Source organism: Carcharodon carcharias, chromosome 26 (assembly GCF_017639515.1).
Source record: "Carcharodon carcharias isolate sCarCar2 chromosome 26, sCarCar2.pri, whole genome shotgun sequence".
Classification (NCBI taxonomy): Eukaryota; Metazoa; Chordata; class Chondrichthyes; order Lamniformes; family Lamnidae; genus Carcharodon; species Carcharodon carcharias.
Genome location: NC_054492.1, coordinates 21,750,358 through 21,763,807, shown reverse-complemented (window position 1 = coordinate 21,763,807; position 13,450 = coordinate 21,750,358). Strand labels below are relative to the sequence as shown.

Sequence of the window (13,450 nt, the reverse complement as noted above, 5' to 3'; positions counted from 1 at the left end):
ACACTCTAGGTGGACCTTATGGAGGGGGGTGCAAACACAGATCCTCCTCCCACTCCACGGATCAAGGCTTTGGCCTTCAGGGAGGACTCAGGGGGTAGGTTTAAGTTGTTCTCTAACATTAAGGACTGGGTGGCCACTGTCTCACAGCAGTACCAGACTTGCTCACATTTTGGGCCGGGTAGGGGGACACCGGTACCAAAAGGACAAAACTCTGGAAGCTCACTGGGAGTTTGTCCAGCTCAGACACACATAGTGCCACTCTCCAATGGGTTTCTGTAGCAAGAGGCTCTGCTGTATTACCCATCGGAGGTAGTAGTCCCCCCCATCCTTTGGGGGACTACTCATGTGAAGCCCAACTAGCTTGCCTCGCAATCTCCAGCATTCGGGTCTGGCATGGCCTGTTTTATTGCAATAAGAACACACCAGCCTCTGAGAGTTCTCCTTTCGGGCAAAAAGGGGAGCTTCTTGCATCCTCCTCTGTGTTTTCTTTTCTAGGTGGAGGCTCTTTCCTATCTAGATCACCCTGCTTCTCTTTCAATGCTCATGTGTGTAGTTTGGAAAAGGTCTGCCTGAGTTTACTGCCCTGTGGGTGAAGGTCATAGCTGTCTGCTGTGACTGCTGCACCCCTGGCTGTGAGGATTCTCTGCTCCTTTAGGTGCATTCATAGGTTGGAGAGTAGGCAATTTTTGAATTCTTCCAGTAGTACTAGCTCACGCAACCCCTCTTAGGTGCGTGGGATTTTTAGGGATCTTATCCATTGGTCAAGCGCGATTTGTTTCAGCCATTCAAATTTCACACAGGTTTGAATTGGCTTCAAACAAGCATTCCAGAATTGCTGTGGTATGTGTCTGGGGCTAACTCATAGACACTTAGGATGGCAGTCTTAGTCCACTAATAATTCAGGGACACATCAGAAGGCAGCATGGAGTAGACCTCATGGGCTCTCCCTGACAGCTGCTCTTGAATTAAAAATGTCCAGATCTTTGAGGGCCACTTTAGCTGTCCTGATATTTTCTCAAAGGTGGTTAAAATTGATTCCACGTTACTCTTCAAATTTGGGAATCTTCAAATCTCGCATACTTGAGGCCTCAGAGTGGCTCTGGGTTAGGGGATGCTGCTGAGTAGAGAGAGGTTTTCCCTTGCAGTAGCTACTTGTCTGCCTTCTCTATCTCTCCCTTTGAGCTGCTAGCTCCATTTCCAATTTTCAGAGCTGGAATTCTCTTTCCTTTTCTTGTTCGCTTGCTCTCCCTCCCCTCTCTTTCCCTCTCCTGAAATTTGAGCTCCAATTTAAGCTTTTCCAGCTCAAAACTGGCTAAGGGACGGGATTGATTGAACTCTTTATCTGACTGCTCTACTAGTAACATCAGAAGAAGTCATATGGACTCGAAACATTAATTCTGTTTCTCTCTCCAATTACTACCAGCCCTACTAAGTTTTTCCAGCATTTTCTGTTTTTATATAAGTATAAAGGGCATTGGTGCATTTCTTTGGAATTTCATTGTCGGCCGTTACAGAGGGCATTAGCACCTCTTTAAAGATAACAAGGTCCCTGCTGGTTTCTGAATGTTAGAAATTCCTCTGGTATGAGTGAGTCGTGGCTAGTTAGGGTAAAGCCTTGTCCATTTTTAAAATAAATTTATTTTTAATAAAAGTAGCCAGGGTGACGTAGAGATATATATTTTCCTTCCTGTCTTCTGGTCAGAGCACTGTGTAAAAATATTTCCTCGTGTCGTTGTTGCTTCTTTTGTCTAGCACCTTAAATAAGTGCCCTCTGGCTCTCAATCCTTGCACCAATGGGAACAGTTTCTCATGAATACTCTGTCCAGATCCATCGTGACCTTCAGTCACAGAAGACCAGGGAAAACAGGAAGAAAGTAGAGGGCTTTTACAGCAATGAAAAACCAAAACAATTATAAAGTGGCCAACATACCTGATGCCTTTGTTGTACCAGTGGAAACTAGTCCAGTTAGGTTGACCACTCCTCCAGGTCCAATAATGAACTGTGGGGCAGCACTGTGTACTGTGATTGCATCAGAGCTGTCTGTATTTGTATTAATCTGGTTCTGCATTGCCCTCTGTGATGTAACAAGACAAAGGGTTATTGAACAACAAAAGAGGGAGTGTATACTCCTTAAAGAAGCACCTTACATTTCTACTAAGATGAGAAATAAATTGACTGTTACTAACTTAGTTGGCTCCACTTACTTCTCATTAGCTGAGGTGGCAGACAGATATGTTGGTCACTGTATCAGTCACAGTTCTCCCTGGCCAAAGCGGCCTTCAATAGATTCAGGCAGCAGACGGTCAAGGGGTCTTTCTGCCTGCCTGCCTCTCTTACGCAGTAACATCCATGCCCAGGTGTCCCTAGAGAGGGAGCACGCAGTGTCCATGGGTATGCTTGATGCCTTCTGCAACCGGTGGGCACCAGGAGGACTGAAATGCATTATCAACCCCAGGAATGCTAAATGAAAAAATTACCCAACCACACAATTTTTGCCTGCCAAATAGGAAGGGTTAGTCACAAGGTTCCACCAATCCCACACCATAGCTGAATTTTACAAGGTGCATGACAGCGGTTTAAGGGCCAAAGTAATCCAGATTTACTCTCCTTATTTGTTGGGATATCCACCTTTGCACGCAGGGAAAGTAGGCCATTCAGCTCCTTGAGCCTCTTCCATCATTCTATTAGATCATGGCTTACCTGTATCTTAACTCCATCCAGCTGCCTTAGTTCCATATCACATAAAACACTAACAAAAATGTATCAATCTCAATACGGACAGATTTTTAATTGACAAAGCATTCAAGGGTTATGGGGACAGGCAGCAAAGTGGAGTTAAGGCCACATCAGATCAGCCATGATCCTACTGACTGGTGGAGTAGGCTTCAGGCGCCGAATGGCCTAATCTTGCTTCTATTTCTTATGGTCTAATGTTCTAAGACTAAGCAGGCTGGGACTCCTTTCCCTAGAAAAGGGAAGGCTTTTTGGTGATGGAGGGCTTTAAAATTATAAAGGGGTTTGAGAGAAGACATAGAAAAGATATTTCCATTTATGGGAGGAAAACAAAACTATCGGCCATCAATATAAAATAGTTATTGATAAATCCAATAGAGAGGCGAGAATGGAACACACTACCACAGGGAGCAGTTGAGGCAAACAATTTAGATACGTTTAAGGGAAAGCTGGATAAGCATTTGAGGGAGAAAAGAATAGAAGGTTAAGCTAATTGTTGTAAAGGGTTAATATCAGAAGCATATATGATGCTGACATAATAATGATGTCAGATCACATGACAGAGAAGTAAGAGCAATCTAGGAAGAGGAGAAACTCCAACCTCGTGTAGACATCCAAATGTGTAAATAATGAGTAATGGTTTTGAGAAACTACAGACTCCAGCAACATACTTCGGGAGAATAGACAATCCTCAAAACCACACCTAGATCCTGACTCCACAATGAAACATGGTGGCAGCGAGTAGCAGACCTTAAAAAGGTATAAGACTGACAAGAAAAGAGATCCTCAAAAGGAAGGACAAAAGAAAAAAAACTAAGACTCATGAAGATTTTGGAACATCTCAAGAGCAACAGATACAAGCAGAGACACAGACCCCGGAGACCGGACAGCAGCTAACAAAGGCTCAAAGCAGCAAGTAGCAGCACAGAAGCAGGAACAATTCCTGGGTTCAGCAGGAATCCATTTTTACCACTCCCAGAAACATTTCAGAGTTCAGAAGGCTCACAACAAACCCAGAACTGGGACAACTGGAGAAAAAGATTCACAAGGTACAGAACTGCTTCAGGATTACACAAAGAAAATCAAAAAGACCAGATTGGGACTCTATGCGGTAGAATCTATTGCTGACAGCGTGACAGCAAGACAGGGGGTTAATGAGCCTTCAACTTCTTATGAACATGTCTTGCAAGTTTTCAATACTTATTTCAGCATCTGTCAGAATTTAATAATAGAGAAGGCTAAGCTTAATACAAGAGAGCAAAGGCCAGGTGATAGCATGGATTCATTCATCAATGATCTCTATAGGCTGGCAGGGAACTGCAATTACAGAATCTTAAAGGTTGAGCTGATTCACAACAGAATCATATTCAGGGTCCCAGATAAAGCTTTATCAGATCTCTTACAGACAAGAGAGGATTTAACTCTAGTAAAAGCAGTGCAGATTGTGAGGCAAACGGAACTCAGGAAACAGAATCGTGGGGAAGGAGAGGTCCTGTGGAGAAGATCAAGTGAGGCCAGTTTGTTGGCCATAGGAGAGAAAGCACACCAAAGGGTGGGGGGGCAGAGTACTACAACAGTGGAAAAACAGGCCTCTTCAAAACTGTTTGTCGCTTGAAAACATGTAAAAAGAGGGAGAAAATTTTAAAACAGAGCCACATGCAAGAAGTGGAAGAATCACAAACAAAGGAACTAACCCTCCTAGGGAGGTAAATGATACTGAAAATAAGCATTGGAGTATTAAACTTGAACGGACGGGCACCCTACAGAGTTTAAATTAGACAAAGGAGCTGGGTTTCTGTTTTATCAGTGAAGTCAAATGGCTCAAACAGACTACGTTGTGCTATGGCACAGTAGATGGTAAATGCTAAGCTGCTCAATTCCCAAAGGGAAACTTGAAACAATTGCCACAACTGTTTTCCAATTTGTATATTTATTTCAAGATGTATGTCTTGAATTCAGTAGTAATAAGTCCACCAAATCTTAGAGGGTTTTTCCAAAACTAAATTAAACATTTATTAATATAAGAAATAATTTTAAGCACAAACAGGTCTGCAAATTACTACTATAATAACTCCTAGCTGCCCTTATTAATCTAACTCCCAGTTACACCTCCATTAAGGCAACAGTAAAATAAAATAGATTCCAAAAGACCCATGCAAAGCAACACAAAATACCCTGGACAGGGGCATTCACAGTGAATTCTCTTATTTTCGGTTCTTACAGTCAGCAGCTTGGTACATAGAGGCTGAAGGATTTACACACTTGTTAGATCTTAGAATTCCTTCTTCCTTGCACATAATCTCATCTCCTTTATACATGTTTCTCCTTTTTTTAATATAAATCCCATTGTTTCAATATGTCTCTGGACTTCACATTTCCAGCAATAAAAATCTTTCATAGTGCCAATTTTATCAGCAAGCTTTGGGAAAAATAAACACTGTTTGGCTTAGCCTCTGTTGGCTAGGTGTAACACCTTACCATCTCTTTGAAATTCACCACTCTGGTTTATCTAAAAATGCAAATTTTCCTTTTATACTTCACATTCTAAAACATCAACCATGTTTACTTATTTAGCATTTCAAACCTAGCTTCTCTTCTGACAGATCAAAGCCTTCAGACCAGCTGTCTTTAATTCAATTAAGTCCCCTGCACACACTATTCCTACTTTACAATAAATCCCAATAACTTTATAAAAGATCCTAGAATGTTAAAGGAAATAGCTGCAGAGATAGTGGGTGCACTGGTAATAATCTTCCAAGAATTCAGAATTAGATTCTGGAAAAGTCCCAGAGGATTGGAAAACTGCCAATGTCCTTATTCAAAAAAGGAGTGAGGCAAAAAACAGGCAACTATAGGCTAGTTAGTTTAACACCCGTCACTGGGAAAACGTTAGAGTCTATTATAAATGCTGTAGTAACAGAGCATTTAGAAATGCATAATGTAATCAAGCAGAGTCAGTGTGGCTTCATGAAGGGGAAATCACTGCCTGACAAATTTATTAGAATTCTTTGAGGAGGTAACAAGCAGGATAGATAAAGGGGAACCAGTAGATGTAATATATTTGGATTTCCAAAAGGCATTCGATAAGGTACCGCACATAAGGCTACTTAATAAGATAAGAGCCCATGGTGTAGGGGGTAGTATATTAGCATGGATAGAGGATTGGCTAACTAATAGAAGACAGAGTTGGGATAAGGGGGGGTGCATTTTCAGGATGGCAACCTGGAACTAGTGGAGTGCCACAGGGGTCAGTGCTTGGGCTGCAATTATTTACAAAACATATTAATGAATTGGATAAGGGAAATGAACGTACTATTACCAAGTTTGCGGATGACACAAAAATAGGTGGGAAGGCAAGTGGTGAGGATGAGAAAGAGTCTACAGAGGGATATAAACAGGTTAGTGAGTGGCAAAATCGTGGCAGATGGAATATAGTGTGGAAAAATTAAAGGTTATGCACTTTGGCAGGAAGAATAGAGGAGCTGAATATTACTTAAGTGGAGAAAGACTGAAGAAAGCTGCAGCACTGGGGGATTTGGGGGTCCTAGTGCATGAATCACAAAAAGCACACATATAAATTCAGCAGGTAATAAGAAAGGCAAATGGAATGTTGGCTTTTATTTCAAAGGGACTGGAGTATAAAAATAGGGAAGTCTTGCACTAGTTAAGACCAAACCTAGAATACTGTGAACAGTTTTGGTCCCATTCATCTAAGGAAAGATGTACTGGTATTGGAGGCAATCCAGAGAAGGTTTACTAGGCTGATCCAAGGTATGGAGGAATTTTCTTATGAGGAGAGGTTGAGTAGTTTAGGCTTGTACTCATTGGAGTTTAGAAGAATGAGAGGTGACCTTACTGAAACAAGGGGTTGTTTCCCCTTGTGGGATAGTCTAGGACCAGAGGGAAAATCTCAGAGTAAGGGGTCGCCCACTTAAGACAGAAATGACGAGAAATTACTTCTCTCAGAGGGTTGTTAATCTGTGGAATTCTTTACCACAGAGGGCAATAGAAGCTGAGTCGTTAAGTATATTCAAGACTGAGATGGACAGATTTTTAATCAGTAAGGGAATCAAGGGTTACGGGGAAAAGGCAGAAAAAGTGGAGTTGAGGATTATCAGATCAGCCATGATCTCACTGAATGGCGGAGCAGACTCGATGGGCTGAATGGCCTACTTCTGCTCCTATGTTTTATGGTCTTATTACATTTTCATGACAGTTGCAACCCTCATCTTTCAAATTACAAGGGTCCTGATGGGACAACTTTAAAAGTCAAAGGCCAATTCATGGCACAACTGAAATACACAGTAAAGTCCTACCGTTTGCAGGGATAATGTGTCACAAAAATCTCGCAAACGGCGAAATTATGATCAAGGAACATGCTTTTTAATGGGACTCAATTAGACAGGTTTCAACCATGCAGGGCAGCATTGGTTTGGGCAGTATTGTGGTGCAGTACCTGGATACAACAGATGGGAGAGCCTCAGAGCAATACATAGGTGAAGATTTCAAATTGAATAGGGTAATTGTTTTGACGAAAGATCTTTTGGTAAATGATATTTTTGGTTAGAGGTGAAGTAGAAGGCACAAAGGATATGAGTATTATTTCAGCAAGATGGTGTCACCACGAATGACAATTAGGTATTTTGCCTGGACATATTAGTATATCAAGAAAGTACTCGAACCCACTATCTCCACCCTTCCACCCACTTCCAGCCTACCCTACAGGCACACCACTAACCTGTGGTTTCTACTGTCTACTGGCTCAACGTAGCAGCCAGGTGAATTCACTCCCTTCCTGACTGATGGACTGACTTGGAGTCTTTTAGGCAATTGCAGCCTCTTGTTAATGTGGCCCATGTTAACGTAGCCCAACCACCAAGTTTGAGCTTCTCGCTGATGGTATGCACGCCACTTGCCCAATCACTGCAGAGAACTAACAATACCTCCCATTTGATTAAATATGCTGAGAGCATGGCCGGGATTTTCAATTCTGGGTCAAAGCCTGCCTGCCATTTCAGTTCAATGTCCCATCCTCGAATGCCATATCCCAACCATGCCCATCCAGATTTTTAAAGGGTCAGGCCAATTAATGGCAGGGAGGGGTTCACCATCCAATCAAAGATGGCTGGAAGGCCCCGAGGGTTGAGGGGCCAAAGGGAGGCCCCTCCAGTCCTGACATATCGGCAGACCCTCTGGTCGAGGTGGAAGTTGCTGATTCGTGATGGAGAAAGAGAGGGCACTTCAACATGCGACGGGCAATGCTGTGTACAAAGAGCAGGTAAGTGAAAATGCAAACCAGGAAGGTGAGAACTGTAAGACTTTACTGTAAAGGCCAAGAAGTCATCAGATCTCGGTCATTCAAAATCAAAAGTGCTCTCTACTAAGCAGAAAGACATGCCTAAAACTGAAATTAATCTATACAGTAGATGAAGTTGATGCGAACTACAGCAGTATGTTTAAAAATTAATTTCCAAAATGGTTTACAGGCCAAAGGAAGTTAAAGACCGAGTACCATATCATCTTACGAGCTGGCACTAAACCAATTTGCCTCTTTACACCGAGGAAAGTCCCTCACCCACTCTTGGACAAAGGTGAAATTGAAAAGATGCAGCAGTAGGTTATTTCACCACGCCAACAAAAAGGTGTTCAGAAATGGTTACGCTTTCAAAGCCAAATGGCTCTATAAGAACATGCGCGGATTTAACTCAACTAAACAAATAAGCGAAACGTGAGATCTACTCGATAGCCTCAGTGAATGAAAACCTTGCCAAATCAGCTAAGAGTACTTTAATTTGCCAAATTAGATGTGAATAATGGATTTTGGCAGTTGCCTCTGGAAAAAGAATCCAGATTCCTGACCACATTTATAATGCCATTCAGTCATTATTGTTTCAATAGATTGCACTTTGGCATAGCGTCTGCTCCAGAAATTTTCCAGAGACAATGCCTCACACTCTAGAGTCCTGGCAGGAGTAATGTGCCAGATGGTGACATACTTACACTTGGCTCCAAGAGAGTAGAGCGTGATCACAGAGTCAGAGCAGTCCTGTGAGTCTTATAGGGTACAGGCTTAACATTGAATGAAAAATCTGAGTTTGCCAAACCTATGATCAAGTTTCTAGGTCACATAGTACAAGCCACTGGAATCATAGCTGATCTGCAAAAAGCAAAGTGATCAGAGAATTTCCACAACCCAGGAACATCACTGAGCTTCAAAGATTCCTCAGGATGGTCAACCAAGTAGGCAAGTTCCTACCAAATTTAGCAGAGGTCAACGTGTACTCAAGACAGTTGTTGAAACAGGGGTGACATTGGTGCTGAAATGTGGACCAGCAAAATGCTTTTGAAAGGATTAAACAACTTTTAATCTCTCCCGAAATCTTGGCACATTATGACCCAGAACGACTGACCATAATAGCAGCAGATGCATTGTCTACAGGTCTGGGGGCAGTTTTATTTCAAGTGCAGAGAGACAGCAAGTGTAGATCAATCTACTGTGCCTCTAGGTCACTTATAGAAACAGAACAATAAGCCACAATAGAAAAAGCAGCATTGGCAGAAACATGGGCATGTGAAAAATTTTCAGACCATGTAATGGGATTGTGTTTCAAAATCGAAACAGACCATAAGATACCCTTCAGAACATGAAAGAAATTGTGAAGGTGCCACCCAGATTCAAGTGGTTCAGATTGATGAGATATGATTCATTCACAGAGTATGTCAAAGGGGAGTATCAAACAATGGCAGAGACACTGCCACAAATACCATCAGAAGGAACCAAACAAGAGGGTTTACACTTCATCAAGGAGGGTGAAGCATAAACAGCTTAATCACTCAGCACTTACCAGCTACTGCAATAAAGTTGCAGGAAATAAAACAAGCCCAGCAACAAGGTGAGGAATGTCCCAAAGTCCAAGAATATTGTCTGGAAGGATGGCCAGACTATATAACCACTAATTTGATACTACGGCAGTACGTTGAACAGCGTGAGCACCTCACAGTTGTTGACAACTTACTAGTCTTCAATAAGAGAACATTCATACCAAGAGCACTTCAGCTTGACATTCTTCAAAGACTTCACCCAGGTCATCTAGGAATAATAAAACATTGTGCGACAGCACAGCAATCAGCCTGGAGACCAGTCACTACTCGCTCTATGGGGGAAATGATTTCTAACCATCTTACTTGTGCCGCAAACAACCAAAAACAAAAAGAACCACTACTACCTTCTACTTCTCCATCAATGCCACGGGAGCTCCAAAGAAGAGTCATACTGGACTCGAAACATTTACTCTATTTCTCTCTCTCCGCAGATGCTGCCAGACCAGCTGAGTTTTTCTAGCATTTTCTGTTTTTGTTTCAGATTTCCAGCATCTATAGCATTTTGCTTTTATTTAAGGCAATGGGAACACCTGGGAACGGATTTATTTGAATTTAGGGGGAAAGCCTTCCCAATTGTCACTGATTACTATTCACGGTGGATTGAAGTAAACAGGTTGCATAGTATCACAGCAGAAGAGCCATCCAATCCCTCAAGAGAATTTATGCAATACATGGCATTCCAGACATCATAGTATCCAACAATGGGCTGCAATTTGCTAATGAGCTACTCCACAATTACACAAACTAATATGGCTTCATTCATGTAACCAGTTCACTTCACTGTCCTCAAGCAAATGGAGAAACTGAGAGAGGGGGATGAACCATCAAAAAATTTTTGAAGAAAAATAAAGACCCTAATCTAGTTCTTCTGAGTTACTGAACCTCACCTCAAGGGTTTATCACCATCAGAGTTACTAATAGGTAGGAGGTTGAGAACACAGCTTCCATCTCGAGAACAAAAAACTCAAACCCAATTTCACCATAAACGACTATGAGAGGGTAAAACAACAACAACAACAACAACGACAGAGCAACCAGGCTTGGAACTTTAATCACAGGCGTAGAGCACCTGAGTTACCAGTGTTGAAGGCCAGGGAGAGAATACAGGTCCGATTCTGACAAAAGGAAGGGACAATCATTGTAAAGAAACTCCACAACCAAGACTGTACAGGATTGGGACAGACCCCAGGTATCATAGGGAGAAACCGCAGCACCTTAATATCTTAATAAATATAAGCCAATAGAAACTTGGGTTTACTGTGCAAATCCTAATGAAGAAGAAGAAAGACTTATTACAAGCTGTATAACCACCCAGGAGAAAAACACACACCGACAGAAGGGAGAGTACGGAATATCCTCCACCTCAGAAGGAGATCAGGGAGATTGGTCAAGGCATCTCAGAGACTAAACCTGTGAAGTCTGGAGACTTTGGGGGCAGATGCAAGAGGTTGCAAATATGTTAGGAATTAAAAACAAAAAAACTACGGATGCTGGAAATCCAAAACAAAAACAGAATTACCTGGAAAAACTCAGCAGGTCTGGCAGCATCGGCGGAGAAGAAAAGAGTTGACGTTTCAAGTCCTCATGACCCTTCGACAGAACTTGAGTTCGAGTCCAAGAAAGAGTTGAAATATAAGCTGGTTTAAGGTGTGGGGGGGGGGGGGGGGGGGGGGGGGGGGGGGGGGGGGGGGAGAGAGAGAGAGAAAGAAAAGTGGAGGGGGTTGGTGTGGTTGTAGGGACAAACAAGCAGTGATAGAAGCAGATCATCAAAAGATGTCACCAACAATAACATCTTTTGATGATCTGCTTCTATCACTGTTTGTTTGTCCCTACAACCACACCAACCCCCTCCACTTCTCTCTCTCTCTCTCGCTCCGCCCCCCCACACACCTTAAACCAGCTTATATTTCAACTCTTTCTTGGACTCGAACTCAAGTTCTGTCGAAGGGTCATGAGGACTCGAAACGTCAACTCTTTTCTTCTCCGCCGATGCTGCCAGACCTGCTGAGTTTTTCCAGGTAATTCTGTTTTTGTTTTTTTTTATGTTAGGAATAAAGCCTTGAGGGGAGATGAGAATAAATGATGTAATAATGATGTCAGATCACATGATAGAAGTAAGTGATCTGGAAGGAGGAGGAACTTCAACCTCGTGTAGAGGTCCAAATGTGTAAATACTTGCTGTAAATAAAGAGTAATGGTTCTGGGAAACTACAGGTGCAAGCAGCATACTGTGGGAGAACAGACAATCCCCAAAACCCCGTCTAGACCCCGACCACAGAACAAAACAATGGGGTGAGATAAAGTAGGGTGGGAAGAGACTTGTGTGGAGCACAGCACAAGCATAGCCAAATGGGCTGTTTCTGTGCAGTACATTCTATGCAGATCTCCACTTCTATGAAGAATTGCTCCCTGGCATCACCGTGAATAGCCTGGCTCTAATTTTAAGGTTATGCGTCCTTGTTCTAGACACCACCAAAGGAAATAGTTTCTCTCTATCTTATGAGTTTCATCATCATCGTAAGCACAATTACATTATCATCCCTTAATCTTTATATAGTCTATGTAATTTGTCCCCATAATTGAACCCTTCAGCTGAATGCTAAAAAGAGTGAACCTGTTAGGTTTGGAAATCATTGTGCAAACCCACGGCCTGTCACTGTGTTAGAATGTCAAACCACCCTTCAACCACATAGGGACTGTAGGCTTTCTCTTTAAATTAGTTAAACCTTGAAAACCTGTGGTGCAAAGATAAGCAAACGCAGAATTCTTGTCATATAAAATTCCTTTATCTGCTATTTTAACAAGCCTTAACATGTTTAATACATTTAGACACCTTTCAGAACAGTAATTTTCACATGGGGAGGCAGTGGTATCGTCACTGACTAGTATACCAAAGACCCAGGGTAATGCTCTGGGGGCCCAGGTTCGAATCCCTCCATGGCACAATCTAAAACCATGAAATCATTGCCGATTGTTGTAAAACCCATCTGGTTTAGGGAAAGAAATCTGCTGTCCTTACCTGATTTGGCCTACATGTGACTCCAGACCCACAGCAGTGTGGTTCACTCTTAAATGCCCTCTGAACAAGGGCAATTAAGGATGGGCAGCCAGTGATGCCCGCATCCCACGAACAAATAAAAAAATTTTCGAATGCGGAAATGCCTCTTAGTATTCATTTCAAGAATAATTATTACATTAAATAGACGATGTTAAGTAGGATATAGAACTGCAGTGATAGGAGAAAGTTTGTGCATCTTTCAACTTTCACAACCAATTAGGCAAAGTTCAACGTGTCAGGAAGCAGAAGCCCCAAAATTCACTTTCTGAATATTGAGGTGAAAGGATGATTGGAAATATTTTAGTCAATAGACTAAATTTTCGACAGGATGATCTTTCCAATTATATGTCCTCTACTGTAGCAGTTTGCAAGTATTCACCAGACTGTTACATTTCTATTGATATAAATGTGATGCTTGCATTCATATAAATAGATAATCCACTTCCTTCAAATTATGTGGTGTTACTTCTATTAAATTAATTACCTGAAGCAGTAAAATCAATTCTTCATCCTCGTTATCCACTGCAATATCGAAGGCTGTCTTACAGAATTTACTTGGTGTGTGAACATCAGCTCCATATTTTATCAAAAGCTCAACCACATCTTGGTGACTATGCTCCACTGCCCAGTGAAGGGCTGTCATCTTAAGCATATCCTTCGCATTTATGTCTGCTCCATTCTGTCAAGAAAGAAATGAATGTATGTCAGCATGAACTATATCAGTAGGGAAAAGAGACCATCGATTGTCTTTCTGATTGTACAATTATCCAGATGGA

General features: G+C 42.0%; 1 protein-coding gene across 12 annotated transcripts in view; it reads right to left on the bottom strand.

Annotated features, from left to right (window-relative positions):
• The window catches only part of gabpb1 (GA binding protein transcription factor subunit beta 1), an 88,936-nt gene that overhangs the window by 62,214 nt on the left and 13,272 nt on the right, over positions 1-13,450 (bottom strand). For all 12 annotated transcript variants that reach the window (XR_005941456.1, XM_041175184.1, XM_041175182.1 and 9 more), the window contains exons 4-5: positions 13,159-13,353; positions 1,931-2,075 (exon numbers count right to left, since the gene is read on the bottom strand). Coding sequence is in view for 11 of the 12 variants with exons in the window: in XM_041175184.1 (XP_041031118.1) it covers positions 1,931-2,075; positions 13,159-13,353 (340 nt within the window). In the remaining variant the exon portion in view is untranslated. The remainder of the gene's footprint in view (positions 1-1,930; positions 2,076-13,158; positions 13,354-13,450) is intronic.